Source organism: Nymphalis io, chromosome Z, assembly GCF_905147045.1.
Source record: "Nymphalis io chromosome Z, ilAglIoxx1.1, whole genome shotgun sequence".
NCBI lineage: Eukaryota > Metazoa > Arthropoda > Insecta > Lepidoptera > Nymphalidae > Nymphalis > Nymphalis io.
The window spans coordinates 1,546,790-1,569,693 of NC_065918.1; the positions used below are offsets into that span (position 1 = coordinate 1,546,790).

A 22,904-nucleotide genomic window follows, 5' to 3' on the forward strand; every position below is an offset into this window, starting at 1 on the left:
TGTATCTTATGAATATTGTCGTTTCTGGCTTACAAAATTTTACATAACATAATAATTAAATTGGAATAAATCATAAGTGTATTTAATAATTTCTGAATATAGTTAATTAATATTTTACGATAACTTTTTTAAAAAATAAATTAATATACTTATTAGGTATGTATTGCTGTGCTCCGGTGTGAAGGTCGAGTGAGCCAGTGTAACACAGGGACAAGAAACAACATCATAGATTCCAATTTTGTTGCCAAGCATATTGGCAATGTTAGGGATGGTTATATTTCTTATAGTGTGTTATCAATTAATACTTCCGGTCCTGCATATACGGCTAGTTCGGGTACATCTTGATGATTATTTATAAGTATAGATTAAAACTTCTGTTTAACAATTTAATTAGTAATTTCTTAATCAAATAAATAGTTGATTCATATTTGTTTATACTTGGAACATTTTATTATATATTATTCTATTTATTAATGGCGCCTTCTGCTTGTCAGCTTCCGGCGCAATTAATAAATAGTGCTTATTGTTTATTTATATTTTCTCAAATTATGTCGATTAATCAATGCTATAATAATTTTGTTTTATTATGTATAATGTAAGGATTAAGCTACTAGAATCTTATTTTACTGATCTGGCTAGGTTATCTGCTGCTTATCAACTTCCGGTGTAATATATTAATCTTTAATATTTAATGTTACATAATCCTGTATTATTAAATAATAGTTGTCCGTAAATAATCATTAGAATAATTAAGATAAGCAATGTTTAATATTATCTTTTAAGTTTGTAAATTTAGTATTAAATTAGGTCAAGATGTTTTTGTATACATACAATACCGCCAGTTTAAATATATCGGGCATTGGTATTGTAACCGTTGTAACGAGCATTACAAGTGTTTTGTTATATAACGTATCGTCATTTTCGCCGCCACCCTGGTAATCCACCTTCTATACTTCAGAAGTGGGATAATGTCTGGCCCATATATCGACGGACTTGGTACGAAGAAAAGGAGACGCTGCGAGAACGCTGTACTCGACAGCGACGAATCATCAAGTTTTTTTTTCTTCATCCGATGACGAAGAGATCTTGGAGAAACACAGGCGATATAAGAAGCGGCGTGTCACCCAAACCGATGCGGAGGTTATTCCAACGTTCCGACCGGATGAAAAATCTAGCAACGTCAAGGGATGGTTGCATAAGATCGACCAATTGGGCGACGTGTACGGATGGGACAACAAAGATCGACAGTTCATCATGCAGATACGTCTTCGAGGGTCGGCTAGAGACTGGTATGACGATCTGGATGACTATGACCTCACATGGATGGAGTGGAAGGACGCTTTAGGGACCGCGTTCCCACGTTCTACTGACTTTGTGGATCTACTTGAATCTATGCTTGTTAGAAAGAAAACGAATACGGAAACTATGACAAAATATTTACACGAGAAGGTTTCCTTATTAAAAAAAAATGCAATATCATTGGCGAGTCTGCAATTTCGTGCATAATTCGCGGTCTACCCATGGAAATAAGAGCCAACGCGAAAGCTTTCCAATGCAGTACACCACAGCAACTATACTACGGGTATTTGTCGTCATTGGAAAACTACAGACAAATTGAAGCCAGCCATCCGCGACCGACTACCACGTGGCGAAGAGCAGGCGCCGTTGCTACAATTGCAAGAGGGAGTGACTTTCAACCGAAGAAATGTTACGCCTGTCGAAGAGAAGGTCATGAAGCAAAGGATTGCAAGGTGCCACGCTGCGAGGTGTGCCATCGCCCGGGTCACACGTCTGCCAGCTGCTGGCATGCGGCCAGCTCTTCACACCAAAAAGTAAGTGATGTTTTATTTACAACATACAACATATACATAGATTTGTATAAAAAGGTAGTAGCAATTAATGGTTGTAGTCTCATCGCATACATAGATACGGGCAGCAAATTAAATATTCTCACTATGGCATATGCTGATAAGCTAAAATTAAAAATTCAGCCGTCCGTTGTTACAATGAGAGGTTTTGGAGGTACACATTCGACCTCTTTGGGAACATCCCACGTGGATGTTCACATAGACAATGTTGTTCTAAGTGGATTCGTAGAATTAACCAATTATGATATAGCTGATATAGATTTAATAATCGGACAATCAATGATAAATCAACCTAATATCAGTTTAATTATATCACAAAATTCTGTTAAATTTATTGGTAGTAGTGATACTTTTAATAGTACTCTTAGCGATATAAAACTATGTGATACAGACTTTGTAACAAAATTTCCAGTGTATTTGAGACACAGTTGTATAATACCACAACAAAGTGCTGCTTTGGTGCAAGTTTATCTCGATACTAATAGTAATGAAACATATCTTGTGAGTTCTGTATATGTTGAGTTAGGCTGTATGTCCTATGTAATTTTAGGGGGACTTGTAAGGTCGAAAGATTGCTTTTTAAAAATAATTAATATCGGAAACGAAGTTATTGAATGGGAACCGAATAGACTAATAGCACGCGCGGAAATTGTTACTGATAAACATGACAGTTTACAAAGTTATGAGATTTATAGAACAAAACTTGTGCAGAACAAATATTGTATTGAGAAAAATAAACTGTTATACAAAATATTTATCCATTCTTTCTATCAATTATCCGATAAAAAAAAATCGAACTACTTTAGGATAGAGGTTGTATAAATTACATTAAATAAAAGCCGGGTGCTGTGTAATAAAAAAAAAAAAAAGAGATATAGGATAAATTGAAGCTGTGTGATGTAGAACAAATAAAAGCTGTGTGATGTAGAACAAATAAAAGCTGTGTGATGTAGAACAAATAAAAGCTGTGTGATGTAGGATAAATAAAAGCTGTGTGATGTAGGACAAATAAAAGCTGTGTGATGTAGGACAAATAAAAGCTGTGTGATGTAGGACAAATAAAAGCTGTGTGATGTAGGACAAATAAAAGCTGTCTGATGTAGGATAAATTGAAGCTGTGTGATGTAGATCAAATAAAAGCTGTGTGATATAGGATAAATAAAAACTGTGTGAAGGAGGACCAATAAAAGTTGTGTTATCTAGGATAAATAAAAGTTGTATACTTAAATCAGATAATACAAGATTTAATTACGGCTTAGACATGTCAACTTCAGGTGCCGTACAGCAGCGACAAACCAGGCACCAATAGCAGCGCTGATCGCCGTGGGACACGGCATACACAGGATGGCCGAATGTTATCAATTAATACTTCCGGTCCTGCATATACGGCTAGTTCGGGTACATCTTGATGATTATTTATAAGTATAGATTAAAACTTCTGTTTAACAATTTAATTAGTAATTTCTTAATCAAATAAATAGTTGATTCATATTTGTTTATACTTGGAACATTTTATTATATATTATTCTATTTATTAATGGCGCCTTCTGCTTGTCAGCTTCCGGCGCAATTAATAAATAGTGCTTATTGTTTATTTATATTTTCTCAAATTATGTCGATTAATCAATGCTATAATAATTTTGTTTTATTATGTATAATGTAAGGATTAAGCTACTAGAATCTTATTTTACTGATCTGGCTAGGTTATCTGCTGCTTATCAACTTCCGGTGTAATATATTAATCTTTAATATTTAATGTTACATAATCCTGTATTATTAAATAATAGTTGTCCGTAAATAATCATTAGAATAATTAAGATAAGCAATGTTTAATATTATCTTTTAAGTTTGTAAATTTAGTATTAAATTAGGTCAAAATGTTTTTGTATAAATACCGCCAGTTTAAATATATCGGGCATTGGTATTGTAACCGTTGTAACGAGCATTACAAGTGTTTTGTTATATAACGTATCGTCATTTTCGCCGCCACCCTGGTAATCCACCTTCTATAAGTGCTATGTCTATGGGCGGTAGTGATAACATCAGGTGACCCATTCGCCAGACTGCCTACCCATTGTAATTAAAAATATATAAACATTAATTTAATTCGAATTCGAAATTATAAGTATAATTAATAACCGTATACGTTTACTAAATAAATGTTTTTACAGTCGTTTTTTGTTTTTGTAAGACAAAATATCCCTTTTTTCATGATGGCGGAGAAAGCTTATATGAAGTCTTAGTCGACAATTTCAAGTTAAGCTTTTCTATGCCGAAATAACTTAAAATCAGTCTTCTCGGTTCGCATGCATATGAAAATCATCATAAGTCTTATAAATTGTATATTGTGTTTTACAAAAATCGCTATATGTTACACACCTATGTCTATCTTCTAACTCTCACTCATAATAACTATTTTTACCTATCTATTACAAATTAGTAAACAATTATAGGTAATCTGTAGTCATTTTCTCGAAGTTATTACAGATAAATATGTTAGTTACCAAGTTTAGTTGCAACCGAAAAAAATCTCGCGGTCGGCTGCAGCCGTTACCGCGCGACGGCGTTTCTTTTAGATATTTCATTTTGTTACATATTGTTTACATTATTTTGATTTTTCAAGAATAAAGCTTCATTTCTTTTAATTTTAAGAACAAATTTAATAGTTATTGTGTTATATTTAAATATTTTAAATAGTATTATTTTTTACTTTAGTTGAGTTTAGATCTTCTTTTATTTATTTAACATGATTGCATACATATTCTCTATATTTATACTAATATCAAATTGAGTGAGCGCAATTCGAACCAGTAATTGTACAAATATTAGGATATTTTTAAATAAACGCATGAAAAAATACGCCGGTCGTGTTGTACTATGCTTTATACGTACCTTTATATTATTTTATGCCCTTAACAATATACTGTAGGGGCAAATAAATCGATTAGCAAATATTTATATCTCGATGATTAAAAAATGCACAAGATAAAAAACCTTTACGTAGTCGGGACGGGCAGCTAGTATAGTATAAACTAAACCGGATATTACCGGATATTATTATCTATTTTTATAATACATGTCGCGCTTTGCTTTAAGGGGAAACATTGTAGCAACCTGCATGTGTCGTAATAAATTCTACCATATGTTTATTCGCCAACTCGCATATAAGTAGCTTAGTGGTACGCTGCAAACCTTCTTAATAGAAAACGCCATTTATCAGCAGCCAGTCATTGGACGTTGCTACCGACTTATCTGTCATTATTGATTTGACGTTTGCAAGAAGAAGATACAGCATTGCTTAATTAATCACAAGTTATACATTAGGCCGTTACTTTTTGAATACTATACTACAATCAGTATCAGGACAAGCGATCTCGCCGGCCGTTCTCAATCCTAATAAGCCTTATCGCATGTCCTACTTCTATTATTCTTATGAGTATTTCAAACATATGTTATCATATCTGAAAGTACTGCCTTGCTATTCTCTAACAACTCGTGAAATGTTAAACTGACTTACGCTGATATGCTATGCTATCGTTCTCATATTATAATTAATATTTGCAGCAAATGTCTCATATTACTTTCTGACATTTTACGAACGTGTTTTGTGGTACTTAGAGAATAGTTCTAATGATCCGAATTACAAAGTGTACGACAACTTTTAGTAACGGATAATACTTAAAATTATGTCATTAATGTTTATATAAATAATCATCATCGCACCGTTAATGTCGTGATTTATCTATGAAAGATAAGAACATGCTGTCTTGGAATTTTCCATAGGCAGCTTGAACAATTTACAGATTTTCTATACAATGTATTTTTAGTGTAGTAGTAGTATTATTAAGCAGCTATGCTTTCAGTTGTGTAGCGTGTAGTTATAGATCGAAATTTAAAATGATTTTTACTATAATTATTATATATACATACATATGTGAATATATTATGTATATTTAAGGTACTCGAGTTGATCGTGATCGGGCAGTTATCTCTACTACGTATTTAAAAGAAAAAATACCAAACAGATTAAACACTGCCTATTTTCAGAATACATATTTACTGTTATATAAAGCCGTAGAATTATTTTGTACGTTTGATTGTGAACTACGAGTATCTGTTCGATTCGAGAACATATTTTTGTGTTAGGTAGCCTGTTAAATAAAAGGCAGATATATAACTTTACTACACAATCCATGGGCCGGGCAAGATTAACGTGGGTGAAATCGATAGTTAATTATTTTCAGTCATTTTGACCACATTTTACGTATCGTCATAACTTTCCTCTGATTTAAATTTTATCAATTTTCTGAAAGCCTATGAGTGAGCGAGCTTTTTTCGTCTGTCACCATGGCGCCGCGACATTATATACATACATTTAATACAAATTGTAATCATAATAAATGATTGATATTGGTCGCTTTGAAAATTTTCCGCAATTAAAGACATATCTTTACACAAATTAAAGGAAAGCAAAGAAACTTCGAAATCGATATGTAGATTATACATATATGCTTCTTTTAAAGTATTCGTTTATTGACAAACTAACAAATAAGGAAATTCTGTAAGAACACTCGAAAAAGAAGAAAAAAGGTTATACGATATTTACCACATTAACTATAAAATTTCAAGAATACACACACTTCATGGTACACGCATCAAAATTGTATATAACCATATACCACCATGTAGGTTGTCAACATTTCACGGGAGTGTAATAAGGTGAGTTCTTACAGAATAGCACTGCAAGTCGAATGACATAATTCAATACGCGATTAGTGTAGTGACGTCCTACGTTTAATATTCGTTGTGAATTTAGTGTATTAATATAACTGACGTGTAAAATTTAAAAGAACAGCTGCGACTAGATTACCTAAATTAAACGTTTATTATAAAGTAAATAAGATAATTAGGTACGATGTTGTTATAAAGTTATTATTTCCTTGTATACATATAAAATTATGTTTTAAATCTGTGTACATAATGTAAATAACATGTAATATAAATTGAATAGTAAAAAGTAATAATTTTAAAAAGCATCTAAGTTGATTTGTTTTGAGAAAAGAAGGTAATATGTCAATAAAGGTAGTGTATTAAAGTGAAGATAAAAAGTGTATCTGCTCCAGGTAATTCTCCTCAACTGCTGCCTGGCAACATAATAAGCGTCTTATTCACTTGAATATCCTCGGAAGTTTATAATTTTGATATCTAATTATATTTATAAAAAATAATTGATAAATAAACGTATCAATCTTTAGTATCCAAGTAAAGTCAGGTCAGTCAAGTCAGGTCAACAAAGTAAGAAAACTGTATAAACGTATAAAAAAGAATCCAGCAAGGGATCCAAGCCACATTGAAATTTAAGGCCACCCATTCTGAAGCGGTTGGTGGGTGGCTGGGTCTTGTAGGCCTAGGCATACATCCAGACTGATTCTGCTCGACGAATACGACGTTGGCGTCGTCTTGGCTCATCCACAATGGGGTTTAAAAGATAATGCGTAACCCGGGGCTGTGGATGAAGTGAGAGCCTCACGTGTCCTATTTCAGACGGCCCTCAGAAGGAAGGCCCTAGCGAGGAGTGTGGGGGCGAGCTTACCTTTACTTTACAAAAACTTTCCACCAAAGTAAGCAAGTGGAAAATTATTGAGTTGTCAAAAAGGTTTTTTTTTTTTAATTTAAATATTTATTACTATAGATATTAAATTACATGTCGGAACGACAAAAGTACAAGAAGAAATGTAACGCAGAAATAAGAGCAATGATTAATTTAAAATAAAACTAAATATAATAAACCCTTCCTACGCAGATGATATTAATAGAGTGAAGACTCTTGAGTTGACTTTTGAGTTGAGATACATCTTATTACTAAGTAACAGTAACAGTAACAGCCTGTTAATGTCCCACTGCTGGGCTAAGGCCTCCTCTCCCTTTTGAGGAGAAGGTTTGGAGCTTATTCCACCACGCTGCTCCAATGCGGGTTGGTAGAATACACATGTCGCATAATTTCAATGAAATTAGACACATGCAGGTTTCCTCACGATGTTTTCCTTCACCGTCAAGCACGAGATGAATTATAAACACAAATTAAGCACATGAAAATTTAGTGGTGCTTGCCCGGGTTTGAACCCACGATCATCGGTTAAGATTCACGCGTTCTAACCACTAGGCCATCTCGGCTTATACTAAGTACCAAGCACAATATGAAATCTAAATACAAAATATATGTTTGAAAATTCAATCGTGCTTACCTACATGATATGAACCTACAATCTTCGCCTACTGCGCCACCTTCGCCTACTAAGCGCGTGGATGACTCGTGTGAATTTTTTATTATGGTTATGTAAACTCAGCATCACATATCATTGTTTAATGAATTATTAGTCTATTAATATGCAGAAAAACCTCGTTTGATTATTGATAAAATCCAAAATTATAACTTTGTGTATAAATTATTATTATTTAAAAAAAAACACAAACTATATATACTTTGTGGATGTATATATAATTGAAGTCAGTAAATCGGAGTCGTAATCGCATAGTAATATATTAATTCGTCGTCGTTTAAAATATTTATAAATGAAAAGGTGTTTGTGTCAATGATATGAATAACACTTTAAAAACAATCAACTAAAATTTTCCTCTTAAATTTACGTGAACTTCGAGCGACAATAGGATGGAATTGTCATCGTTAAGATCATCTTTGGTTTTAGTTTTATAAAAATACTGCAATCGTAAATACATATAGGCGATATTCGCACAGAATCAAGTGAACATTTAGATCTGCGTGAACCGCAGTCGTAACTCGGCGCGCTTGTGACGCGCTCGTGACAGTGTTTCATAATAAAGGTAAATGTTTTCAATATTTATTTGAATATAATGCTCTGCGAAACTCTTTTAATCTGTTCATGAAAGCAATTTTTTTTAAATAAAATTAAAAAAAAAGAATTTTTTTTTTTTAAAGTATTGGCTGTTGAAATTGTTACTTTTTTCAAGTTTCTTGTAAAGAAATTTCTTGAAAAGGTTATTTGCCTATTTATCTGCCTACATATTGATAAAACGGTAATTTTTCAGAATACCGGATACTATCCGAAATAACACATAATTTCAATTTAATTCATTCGTCATTATTGTTTATAAATTAAAAAAATGAAGCATACAAAAGCGAAGTGTTTTTAAATATTTTTACGAGCGAATTAATTGATTCTACAGCTGTTAGACAAAATAAGGGATAAAAATATATGTAAGAAAAGAATATGCTTGTTATATATTTTATGTTTTGACTGATGTATGACAATGATCGATAACTATTGAAATATATATTGAAACAGGGGTAGTATAAATATATCAAGAAATATATCAAATATATATCAAAAAATTTATGTATATTTTAAACTACTATAATAATTATGAAAATTTAATTTTGATATTATTAGCTCGCCTATACGTTTACAACCTCTCATAAGACGTCCTGGAAAAAGAAACATCATTTTACGCTTGTAGAAACGTGCGTTGTTTTTATTATAAATAATTTGGTGAAACTAATTTCACTTAAACTTAATCAGTTCTGTATTAAGCAATTACTTATCGGAGATTATATTTGGCTTAATTATTATGATTTACAATCAACGTATGAGATAGAAAATAATATATCGCTAATCCAACACAAAACGCAACACAAACGACAATTGTCGATATTTTCGATTTGTCGATATATAATATATAAATATGCGACCAGTTTCCGCACGCATTTCGCCTGCGTGTAAGGGAGGTGGAGGTGTTGGGTATGATGTGTTGTTTTCTGTACCTCTGACGTGTATACAAAATTTCATGGTGACTGATTAAGTAATGAAACGTGAAAGCGTAACTAACAAATAAACAACGACAATTTCACATTTATGACACTAGTTAGGATGTATGTGACAATAAAATGTCGAAATTAGGATTATGATATTAAGACTTTACTAAATGTTCGAACGATAAGTCTTAAATGTGGTTTATTTCTTATCCAATTTCCAGGCTGCCTTTATGTTAAAATTCATTAGTGTTCAGTGTAGTTTATCATTTATCTGATTTAGTCTGATGTGCATTATTCTTTATAAATAATTTGACTTGACTTTTTATAAAATGTCTTCTGTAAAATCTATTTAGGTTAAACTATACCACGGCATTAACTTAGTATTCTTTTCCTTAATACGGGAAGAGCGTCCTTTATGGATCAGTGGGTTTTCCGGCGAAATTAATCAAATTTCAACATGGTGTCGATACAAACAGGTGACCTGTTATTAATATAATATAAACAGTCATGTATTTATAGCTATTGCGTAAAGCTTATTTTAAATTTATATTGAACATTGAAAATTCTTTGTAAAAGCAAAACGTATAATTTAGCTGTTCAAATATGAAATTCTCGTTAATGACTGCAGCTTTTCACGATGCTTCCTTTGAGTGAATATTGCATTGAGTTTTAATACAGTTAATATTATTCTAATTTATTTATTCAGTAAAAATAAATAGAATTTAATTATTTTCCTCTGTTATTAATGTAATTATTATCACTATAAATCTTTACTCTTATTTATATAACTTAATCACAAAGGTATTCATTATGACAGAGGTATCCGGCCAATACCAACTAATCAAAGGCCTAAATAACCTAAACCTAATACCTTAAAAAATCTACTTATTTTTATTTATATGACACATTCCTAACAATTAACATTACAGCAAGAAGTATTTTTTGTCTAACAATAATAATTGTTAAACGATGTAAAGTGTTTTGATGATGTTGGGTTGAATTACGCTTACTTATAAGTTTACTTTTATTTCATTTATTTGGTTATATTCTCGTTAACAATAAATATATTCAAATGACCCATAAATAGCTCACTGATGGGTCAAGAATCTCCTCTCCCCTGGAGAAGATTTAGGGATTATTCCACCATAGTGCTCAATGCGGGTTGTTGAATACACATGTGGCAGAATTTCTTCTCATACATCATGCAGTTTCGTCATGATTTTTTCCTTCAGCGCCGAGCTCAAGGTGAATTATAGCACAGAGACTATAACAAACATATTTTAACATACATTCATAATAATTATTCAAAAAAGAATCGTATTTAATATTATTATATAAGTTTATATATTTAGCCGAGATAGCCTAGTGGTAAGAACGCGTGAATCTTAACCGATGATCGTGGGTTCAAACCCGGGCAAGCACCACTGAATTTTCATGTTAAGCACATGTGTAGCATAAGCATTTGTGTTTATAATTCATCTCGTGCTTAACGGTGAAGGAAAACATCGTGAGGAAACCTGCATGTGTCTAATTTCATTGAAATTCTGCCACATGTGTATTCTACCAACCCGCATTGGAGCAGCGTGGTGGAGTAAGCTCCAAACCTTCTCCTCAAAAGGAAGAGGAGGCCTTAGCCCAGCAGTGGGACATTAACAGGCTGTTACTGTAAGTTTATATATTAAAATATTAAAAATTATTTAAAGTATTTGGCGTATGTTCAGTTATATTTTTAAATGATTGGTTAATTTAACGAATTTTAATTCGCTCAATTTATGCAATTCTGTACGATTATTTCATAGAAATCGTAATATTATGCTTGAATAGTCTTAGTGCCATTGATTAAACAAATCAATATATCAACACTAAAGACTCTACAAGGACAAATCACGAGGCAACGGAATTATTTTCGTTTGCTTGAGGTGATACAGCTTATTATTGTATTATTTTAGCAATCATTTTAATCAAAACATTTAAGTGTATTATTTCGTATATATCACTTTGTATTATATTATTCGTACATATTATTAAGAGAAACAAATATTTTATATAGTACGAAATGATAAACGTAATAATTGGTGAACGACTAAAATGTGGTGTGTCGATTAAAATGTGGTTCTGACATGATGTCAGAACAAAAAGTAGGAGTTTTCTATTCGTCTTTCTTGTTTGGTTGTAATTTTCATTGATTGTGATTTTGATGATTCTTATGCCTTGAGTAGTATGGCTCCAAGGTGATATTGTTAAATTTTTATTTGTAGCGTGCATTTAGTCAAATTATTTATTAATATCGGTTTTTATTTATTTTTTAATTAATTAAGTTTTATTTTTTATCAGCTCCAGAATAAGTACAAACGTGTTTTTATTCTATTTAATGATAAACTACGTACCTGACGGAATGCACAGTTGAGTAAGTGTAAAGAACAAATGTCTGTTGGACGAGGCTGGCAAGCTTTTGGAGTTAATTGTCGCTTCTCGTCTGTTTAGGCATCTATCGCGGTTCGGCTCTGACCTGGCTGAGTGCCAGTTCGGCTTCCGGCAGGGCCGTTTGCCTGTCGATGCCATCTTGCGCGTCCGGTCTCTGTCGGTGACTCGAAGTGGAGTGGAGTTGGCAATAAGTCTCGATATCTACAACGCATTCAACACCTCTGTTAACACGTTGGAGCTGGCGTCGGGGGAGAATTTTGAGAAAACCACAGAACTCGCCAAGCTCGGGGTGAATATCGTTGTCGATAAGAGCATGGAACCGTCCGACTTGCACCTCCGCGTTGGTGACTTAAATGTCCAGGCGGTCAGGTACATGAAATACTTGGGTCTTACCCTGGATGGTCACCGGGGCTTCGAAGAGCACTTCGAACGCCTAGACCCCCCCCCCCCCCCCAATTCGAAAAGGTAGCGGGTGCCATGCACAGATTGCTGCTTAATCTCGGGGGACCGAGGGAAGAAGTTCGCCATCTGTATGGTGTCGTGCTATCAATAGTCCACTATGGGGTGCTCGTTTGGTATAGTTAAGTGCCCTAATCTACGAATGACTTTAACTTGCAAGCTTGAAATCTTATTGCTTATGTAAATTAGGAATACCGTATAAATACGAGTACGTACAGAGAGTCCTATACTCAAAAACTTTACCAGTCTACAATTTGACAAATTTGTACAATTTTGTAGTTTTGTGGTAAGTGTTTGAGTCAGGTTAGTTTTCATTAATTATTAAGATCGGTAAATGTATTTATGTGGAAATGTATTTTGAATATACTGAAATACGAATTACAAAATACTTTAGGGTCGGGTATTTAAAAGACTAACTATAAATGTCATTTTTAGAAAGTATTCGAAATACAAATACATGTATGTATAAAATAAGTAAATATAAGTAAATACGTACATTTCAATTAAAAGTAATCCAAATACTGCCCAGCCCTTACTTAGAGTATCTTTAAGCTTATCTTTTTGTAAATCAACCTTACGCATAACAGCGGTCAAAGCTGTTGATACCTCAGTCCGTATGCTGTAGATATTGTTGTGATGTCAGTTAGTCCGTCAATCCATTATTCAATTGGATTCCACTTTCTGACGTCTTCAATCATTTTTTTATACGATGGATTTTTTATCCAATTCGTTCCAAACATTATTGTATTTTTTTAAATATTTTCAATCAATTTAATTTGTTTAGTAAGTCATTTTTTTATATTTAATTTTATTTATTTATTTATTTACATTTCTCTGGCAAAGCCATATTTTTTGTTATTTAATACCCGTATACTAGACCCGTATACCCGTATACTAGACACTACTTTGTTTGGATGTTATACATTCCTCTTAGGTAATTACAATAGTTATTTTAGTAGTAAACTGTCACATTAGTTAGAAAAAACAAGTAGTAATAAATATCCCAAAATACAATAAACATTTATATTCTCAGATATTCTACTGCAAAACAGCAGTACTCGGTATTGTCGTGTTTAAAGGGTGAGTGAGCCAGTGTAATTACAGGCACAAGGGACATAACATCTTAGTTTCCAAGAATGGTGGCGCCGCATTGGCTGTGTCGCTTACACATGGTTAACATTTCTTACAACGCCAATGTCTTTGGGCGTTATGACTTACCATCAGGTGGTCCATATGCTCGTCCGCCTACCTATTCTTAAAAAAAAGTGCGTTAATCTGTGTTTATAACTCATCTCGTGCTTGACGGTAAATGAAAACATGCATACGTGAGGAAACCTGCATATATCTAATTTCACTGAAATTCTGCCACATGTTTATTCCACCAACCCGCATTGGAGCAGCGTGGAATAAGCTCCAAATCTTCTCCTCAAAAAAAAGGAGATTAGCTCTTAGCCCAGCAGTGGGACATTCACAGGCTGTTATTTTACTTTTTAAACATCTTCACTTCACCTTAAATTATTTCGTTTATATATTATTTAACAAATAATAAAATAAATCGTACGACAAGTTTCGATGCCCACGTAAAGACTGCATTTTATTTATCATCAATAATTCGTTTTGATTGATTCGAGTTGAGTTTCATTCAATCATGCATCAAATTATCGCTGTTTAAGGCCACTGCCGCTCGAGAAACATTCGTATGCGGCGCTTGAGCCACTGGAGGTAAACCACTTTACCTTTACTTCACTAACGAATATTGCACAATAAAACCCCACTGGCATGTATCCTATGTACACAATGAGCACTATATAATTATTATAATGACTACACGTGTATTTCGTATGTAGTTTTGACGTTAAAACGTAACATATTTTTTTTTTGTCAACAAGCCTAATACTAACGTGACGTGGTCAGTGTTTTCACTCCCGTGCCTAGAAAAGCTCGTCAATCCAGGTGCTGTAACTGAACTCTTTCCGGTCAAACAACAAGCTTAATGTATATTTGAAAGGAGGATAGAAATATTAACAATACCTTAAAACATAAACTAACCTATTTTCGTATACGTTGTAAGAAATTCTTGTTGAAAGCCGACTTGTATCACTGACTCCCGAAATTGCTTGACTAATAAAGGTAAAGGTAAAAATATTTAAGAATACCTTCATAATATAATCATGATATATTTATTATATTTTAGTATTTAAATTGTGTGTAATTATGTTCACAGTTTTGCCCAATGTAACACACAGTGGCACAGTGTGAGTCATGACAATAATTGCTCTCTGCGAAATATGTGTGACGCGTCTGTGCAAAGTCAACTTCAAATTGATAAATTAACTTAATGCACGCATTTTGTATGGATGATTAAGTTATTCTTATATTTTGTAACAGCAATTTTAATTATCACACGAGCATATCGGAAATGTTTTAAATCTTGATTTTGTCGATGACCTTTTAAAAAAAATTTACTTAATTCATTTCATTTCAAATCTGTTTTGAAACTACACTATAAATATAGTATATTATTTTTTAGTCAATTATCTACGACTAGCATAACATCATGTCAAAATCAATCAAATTCAAATAATATCTATTCAAGTAAGCTTTGAACTTTGAATCTCCAAGTTACATTATTAAATAAAGTGTAAACGGTGATACCGTTTCTAACGATAAAAACCAACAAGAAACTCAGTAGCTTAGCGTTTTGTCTTTAACTTACATAGGTTAATTATATACAATTAATTTATTATGAGCTTTATAATAAACTTCAAAAGCTCCTTTATCCCACCATCTATGTATAACATAATGTGGCAATGCGCTGCAAACACATGACACTGACATGAACATACAAAGCAGATCTAATCTAGCAAACTCAATATACCAAAGCTATAAACTATGTATATTCATCATATTGTTTCTGGTAACTGTCTAATAATTGGAAAAAATATATTCATACCTTTTTAGAAATGAAGAATCTTAACGTACGTTAAGGTGCTTCACAAAAAGAAAAAAGGATTGTATCGTAGCGTCTATAAAAATAAAATATTATACGAAATATGAAACTGAAACTTTGTACAGCTGTTGTTGCCATTTGCTTGTGCGGGCTCTAACTGACTGCCCGTAGCCGATCAGGGTACAGGACTCAAGGCTTGATTCTTTTACTTATACATCTTACTGGTAGTGTCGTCTACCAGGCTATGGCTTCTTGATCTGAAACGTCCTTTGTGTCGAAATGTATTATTTGAATGTCTCTGGCAGAGTAATACTCATCGACATGAGGTGGCGCAAGAGTCGTATCAAATATTGTTTAAAAAAAAGTTCAGCGCATGGAAACTCATCCAGTAATATCTATTTGTATTTGTCTTTCAAGATTTTATCCTGTTAATATAAATAGCTAGTAGATTATATGTGATTGTTAACTTATTGACGTATTCCATAAATGTACGAGTTTTTAATGTAAATTTTTTATTCTAGTTATACTTGGAATATCAGTAATATCAATTCCACATCTATGTAAAGGCTAACAAACTAAATCCTGGTAATATTTATATGTAAACTTATACATATATAAATACAACAGGGATTTAGTTCGTTATATGCAGGGTTGCGTCTTTTTTTCTTGAACATTTTGTATCAATATAAAATCAGGGTCGTCATGTACGACTTTTATAAACACGGAAAAATATAGATTTTATATAATTAATTTGATTCCTTAAGCAATTTATATGCAAATGAAACCAAGGCTTAGTGTGCACTAAGATGCTAGCACAAACAGCTATAGGTTTCCTATTTTGTGTGGGTTTTATATTTACTTTTAGTTTTCGTATATATTTTGATTACTATTAAATGAAATTAATTTAATTAAATCATATTTATAAAATCGCTTGAGCTAGCATTCAACGCATAGCTACGACAGTAAGTACGAAGTTTAGAAAAATGAAATTCTGAAGCATCTGCTGAGAAAGGATTTACGGAAATATTCAACTTTACTGAAATAGGAGTGGTAGCTCTATTTGAATTTTACCCGTGCGAAATCTGATCATGCAGCTAGTTATGTCATATACATTTTAAAGTATTTAGGATATATGAGTAGAGTTGGTTTTCGAGTGGATTATTGGGTAAAGTACAAATATGTTAAACAGTAATTTACGTTATAACGTTCTCTCGAATGATCGATGGGACCGATTTTGCCCACGGTGACTTATCTCAAAAGAGATTAGCCAACTGCGCAGGGCATATTGTAGTGCATAAGTGTGTGCGCAAATACAGCTGCACTTTCTATTCCCCAACTCTCATAATCCGACATGACCGTAAATAGTTCAGGCGCAGGACCAACGGCTTTACGTGCATTCCGATGCACGGGAGTCTACACACTTCCAACTTCCAGACATCGGGTTGTTACTGAGAATTTTGGACAGAAAAACCCAATAACTTTTTATTGAACCGACCTGCGATTTTAACCTAGGACATCCGGGTTTGCGGCCTTACAGACCAGACTTAGTGTTTGAGCCACTAGATCAACGAGGCAGCTTAGGCAATTGAGGCAGTCTTAACCGATAATCAGAACATGCACATGTAGTGACCTCATTAATAAGTTTTTCTTGATATAAGCCATTAAACGTGACGCTGTGTTGTTTGTTTCGACCGTCGCCATGTCAATATTATTTCTGAGTGAAGATTAATATACTATTTGTTTTTTGAATCATTAAAAATTTATTTAATTAAGTTTTTTTTATTGATCTGTTTGTATATATATATATGTATTTACTCGTTCGTATATATTGTCTTAACTAAGTACTCGACAAATTCATTTGAAACTGTTTTCTGTTACAAAACAATGTCTATTCTTTATGTTTACTTCATCGCGCTAATCTCAAGATCACTATCGGTCCGATTAGAAAAAAATATTTGCGTTAGATAACCCATTTATTGAGAAAGGTTATCTTTACTAATACTACAAATGCGAAAATAACTCGGTCTGTCTGTCTTTCTGACTCGTTTTCACGGCTAAACCATTAAAGTGATTTTCATAAATTTTGGTATGAAAAATATAACCTGACCAAAGTAACACGTGGGCGATAATTATTAGAATTCATAACACCACGACCCACAGCAGGCGTAGCAGTAACATTTAAGAGCGATTTATATAAAGAATGACTAAACAGTATTCTGAGGCTTATAATATACATATATATATTATGAAATTTTTGATTAGATGATGTTTACAATAAGTTTCATTGTCTTTCTGGAAATGCCAAAAAAATTTTGACATTTCCAGAAAGGCGTGGGTAAAAATTAATACTTAACGAATTACACTTTTTCCTCTAAAATGCGAATAAAATTCATATAAAATATTGCTTCTTATTGACTTTCGAATGCCGTCATCTTTTTTCCATCGTTACTCGATGATAATTTATAAACACAATGATTTTTCGAGTTATTTATTTTGATGAATCAGCTAGTTCGCGTTTCATAACAATCCTAAGAGTTAATAGTGCTGTTAGGTATAGAGTTCTCTCAAATAATTATCTTTAAACTAAAACATCTTCATACGCAGCTTTATTGTCAAAGCCGTGATATTAAAATTTCACTTGTGATATAATTAAGCGGTAGATTGTCAATCGACTTAATTTCTTGCAATTTAACGGCCTGGTTTTATTGTCATTGTAATAGAAGATGTATAAGTAATGAAAATAATGCATACAGCTTTTATGTATAAAATTACATTTACAAATCAAATACATACATTATAGTATAAAACTTAAATATAAGTACCGTCATAATACAAACTTTGCGAAATAAAACAAAAAACCGTCATTGCGAATCCAATTACAGTTGGCTTAAAAATTAATGGAGTAGTATTGAGCCAATAATGCACAGCGCTGCAACAAACAAATACTGCACACAATGTTATTGTATAAAAACAATATATTATCTGTATAAGTACTATAATATTATCTAGTATCTATATCTAGTTCGAACAATGATCAATAACGTTCAAAATCGGCATGCTCGGACTGTAAAACAGGACAGGATTAAGAGGAAACATTATCAGTCTAATGGCCTTGCGGATAAAAAGGTAGATACTATATAAGGATTGAAATCCGGACGTGTCCCTGAAATTTGAACTTCATATACCGTGTATACGATATGAATTTAATGTGTTAGCGGTGTCGGAAGATGCTATAAGGAAACCTGTATAAGTAATGCTGATACTTCGTACTTGTAGCGGAACCGGTGTGGGTTATATTCAAAGATAATTCAATCACGTTTTATTTATATTTATTTCACAAGTTAATGATTGTAACAGATAATTCATGTTATATATTTTCTTAATTTTAGAATATAAATAATAAACGTAAAAATAATCATTTTTATTAAGAAACTTCTGTCGACGCTACTTAAGGGTAAGGCCGAGTCGAATGCCGTGACGGCAAACGGCATGGGGCTCTCATATGCCCGTCATATCTTCTTAAGAGCGGCAGCTCTACGCCCTTGTTTGTTTGTTTTATGTATACTAAGCTTCGTTTCTGTATATTATTAAAATAATGAAAAATATATTTATTTTCTATATTATTATTTAACTTCAATTATTTGAATGACCATCAATTCAATATTTAACATCTGACGGGCGTCTTAAAAAAAGGCGGCTGTCACCACCTTTGACCAAGATTTGAAAAAGATTCAACTCTATATTTATATTTCCATACGAATGTTTTATACAATTTTATTTAAAAAACGACAGAAAACTGACTGCCTCGTTGGTCTAATGGCTAGATATAAGTTATTGGGTTTTTCTGTCGAAAAATACTCAGTAAGAGCCCGGAGTCTGGAATTGAAAGTCTGTACATTCCCGTGCCTCAGAAAGTACGCAAAGCCGTTAGTTCTGCGCCTGAACTCTTTCCGGTAGTGTTGGGTTGCCGTCCCGTCGGATTATAAGAGTTAAGGAATATAGTGTGCACCTGTGTTTGCGCACATACTTGTGCATTATGATATGTCCTACGCAGTTGGTTAAACTATTGAGATTGACCGCCGTGGCCGCAATCGGTCCGGAGGACATTTTTTTATTATTTATAAACTACACAGAACGAAATAAATAGGTTGTCATATATATGTTGTTACATAACTTTTCCTTGATCTTTTGTTAAGATTATGCACAAAGTTTTTACAGTGATTAGCTAGTGACGAGCTAATTCGTAATAATCATGTAATGTACATACTCGTATTATTTATAGTAATACCTTGAATACTAGACACGAAAAATGAAATGTCCAATACATATATGAAAAATACGCTCTCACTTCGCTCTGATGTTCGAAATATAAAAGTTTGGATAGTATTTTAACTCTGGAGAAAAATTTTCAACAAATACATCTACAGTTGTTATTTTTCGTGCGCAGATAGAAATATAAAATATTCGAAAACAGTATTTTTAAATGTTGTGTCGAAAACGGCATCTCAAGTTAATCGTACGAAAATTTATTGACACTGTGTACATTATATTACAATGCATACACGCATTCAGACGTGTCGAATTGATCTCAACAAAAAACTTGAATAAACTAAAGTTGATCGATGACTCAAATCGACTCGGGTGAACGCTGTATGTCTGTCTACTTTCTTGAGTACGAGGCGGTTGCATTCGCTACAAAGGAAACGATTTTGCCAATTGAATCGAAGTGGCAATAAGTAAGCTCGACCTTGGCACCGACCTTGCTTTAAATAAATAATAGGAGCGTTGATTCAGTCTTAAGATCGAGTTACGTGTTGTATAATCCATTACTTCCCTTGTATTTAAACTTTTTTGGTCGATTCGGTGACATGCGATTAATAATTTGCGATACATTGTGAATAGAACACATTGTTATTTATTTTGAAGTTTGATATCGCGTAAGCATATACACGCTTCTATTTATATATATGCTGGCCACTTGAAAGCTTATCAAATATCCGATCCTCCTATATGTCATGCTAGAAATGTTTTTTATCCATTTTACGAAAAATGTTATATTTAATAGCAAAGCTTAGCAAATTTTGCTGCTATTGAAAATAGATTTCACAAATTTATTTTGGTCTAACTTAGTCCAATATCATTTTTCCGCTGAGAGTATTTTAAAGTATAACTTTTATTAGTCCGCCTTGAGTAGTACTCGCCCTACCGCTCGGTGACACCACAAGGGTGCCGATTGCCGGTGCCCGATATGGCCAACAGTATATGATAGGTACACACAGTTTGAGAAATTAAGCAAAATCAATATTTGTAGTATGGTATACAATGATATCATACAAAACAATGTTTTGTATCGTATTTCCGGTATGAAGGTAAATAGCCCGTGTCATTGCAGATTATAATAATGTAGGTCTCACGGTTGGTTGGTCAGCGTAGATATTATATTTTTATGGAAAAGTAAATATTTGTACTATTACGTTAGACTGAGAGAAAAAGTCGACGGCTTTGTGTTTTAGCTCGTTTCAACAACAACAACTTTTAAAATACAATACGTCCTCTTTTTCAACGAGCGAAAATTTAGATGTACCTACAATTATTATATGGTCATTACTTGTTTTTTTGGACTGCTTGTCTATTATTGTTACGGCTACTTAACTTTAACTATTGACAATGTTTTTATTGCACTGTAAAATACGGAGTTCCACGACAATATAAGGTAATAATATATTATTTAACTATACATTCTATTAGGAATTCAACGGGGAAATACCAACCTATTGCTAACATTCTTGACGCTGCAGCGTAGCGGAACAGTATGTAGCAAGATGTAATTAATAATTCATGTAATAAATAGATTAACATTGAAACTTATTTATAGTGGACTAAAAAAAATCATGACATATTAATGAATTTTCAAATAATAACTTTTGTCGACACCGACTTCAAAATGATTTAAACTCTTTTTTAATGTATTTAAAAATTATGTAAAATTTATCATCCGAATTGGTTCACAATTGGCGAAATTAACGACAAATAAACTGACAAAAATAAAATAAAGCTACATTGATAACTTCCTTTTCTGAAGTTAGCTATAAAAAATATATACCTAAGTAAGTATCACGCGAGGTCAAATATTCACATTAACTGAACACTAATTGCGAAGGGACATCAATAAAATTTATAAGTGATTATTAAATATAATCGCAACGATTTATTGTAAGTGAGGCTTTTCAAGGATTTTTACAAGACGGCATAAGTTTTAAAGAAAATCTTACTATAAAATACATATAACTTATTTACCTACTTCGTATTCTTGATTCGTTATCTAAGACAGCTGTAAGTAAGACAATGAAAATTAAATGAAAAACAAAGTAAAGTGAATACATTATTATTTATGTATGACGAAGTTATTTAATTATTTGCGATTTTGCTGTTTTCATCGGTCATTAAACATCATTCGAAATTGTGACCTTCCATTTTCATGACAAATCTTTTTTTTAAATAATATAAATTGGAGGCACAAGTTCAAACGATTGTCACAGTCAACGGAGTGTGTAATGTCTATGGCGCTACTACGATACACTACCAACTATGGGATCTAAGAATTGACGTTTGACTATCTGTGCCTGTAATTACACCCAAGTTCGTAGGTCCTTCACGCTTAAGCCGGAACAATATTTATGACAGAAAGTATTATGAATTAATAACAATAAATAACTTGAAAAAAGAATCCTAATATTAAGTATAAATCCTACTTTACATAAGTAAGATGTATTTATTAAAAGTAGTAATATTAAAAAGGCATCAAACTATAAATTTATATTATATTTATACTATTTTATCGTCACCGATGCAAATGGATTATTTGTTAATAAATACATTGTTATGTAGAATACAAATAGATTCGTTTTATAAGCTATTGCTATTGTTTTCCGACGGTCATAAATAAGTTATTATTTGTTTTCATACTTTCTTTTATATTCATTTACGTTTAGATGAAATATAGCGAATGTGTTATATATTATGATGCAAGCAATGTAAAAATATGTACTCACTTCAAGTCACGTAAAAGAAAATCTTCTTAAATGTCCCACAGCTGGGACTAGTAATAGGAGAATTATTCTCCGAGAGTTTTTCGTTCGACGAACACGAGATGTACCATTAATTAATTAATTTCGTATCGTTCGGCCGGATTTCAACACGCGATCTTTTGTCGAGATTTATATATGAATTGGGTGATCGCGGCATACTTGTGCCCTGTCAGTATTATCTGTCTGTGATTTTTTATAATTATATAAAAAGCCTTTGATTCTTTTTTTATGATAAAATTAATAAATGAAATGGTTTGATGAATTGCCTTGAAGGATGATTATTATTACTCATCATGAACTCGCCAACCACCTCGCCAATGCAC

At 32.6% G+C, this 22,904-nt stretch overlaps 1 protein-coding gene across 3 annotated transcripts in view; it reads left to right on the plus strand.

The window, feature by feature from the left end:
* The first annotated feature begins 8,610 nt into the window (after positions 1–8,610).
* LOC126780353 (proton-coupled amino acid transporter-like protein CG1139) overlaps positions 8,611–22,904 on the plus strand; it is a 36,239-nt gene continuing 21,945 nt past the window's right edge. Inside the window, exon 1 of one of the 3 annotated variants that reach the window (XM_050504773.1) lies at positions 8,611–8,711. Coding sequence is in view for 1 of the 3 variants with exons in the window: in XM_050504772.1 (XP_050360729.1) it covers positions 14,243–14,265 (23 nt within the window). In the remaining 2 variants the exon portion in view is untranslated. Of the gene's footprint in view, positions 8,712–14,222; positions 14,266–22,904 lie in introns of those variants that run through there. The other 2 variants (XM_050504774.1, XM_050504772.1) reach the window with 2 other exon arrangements.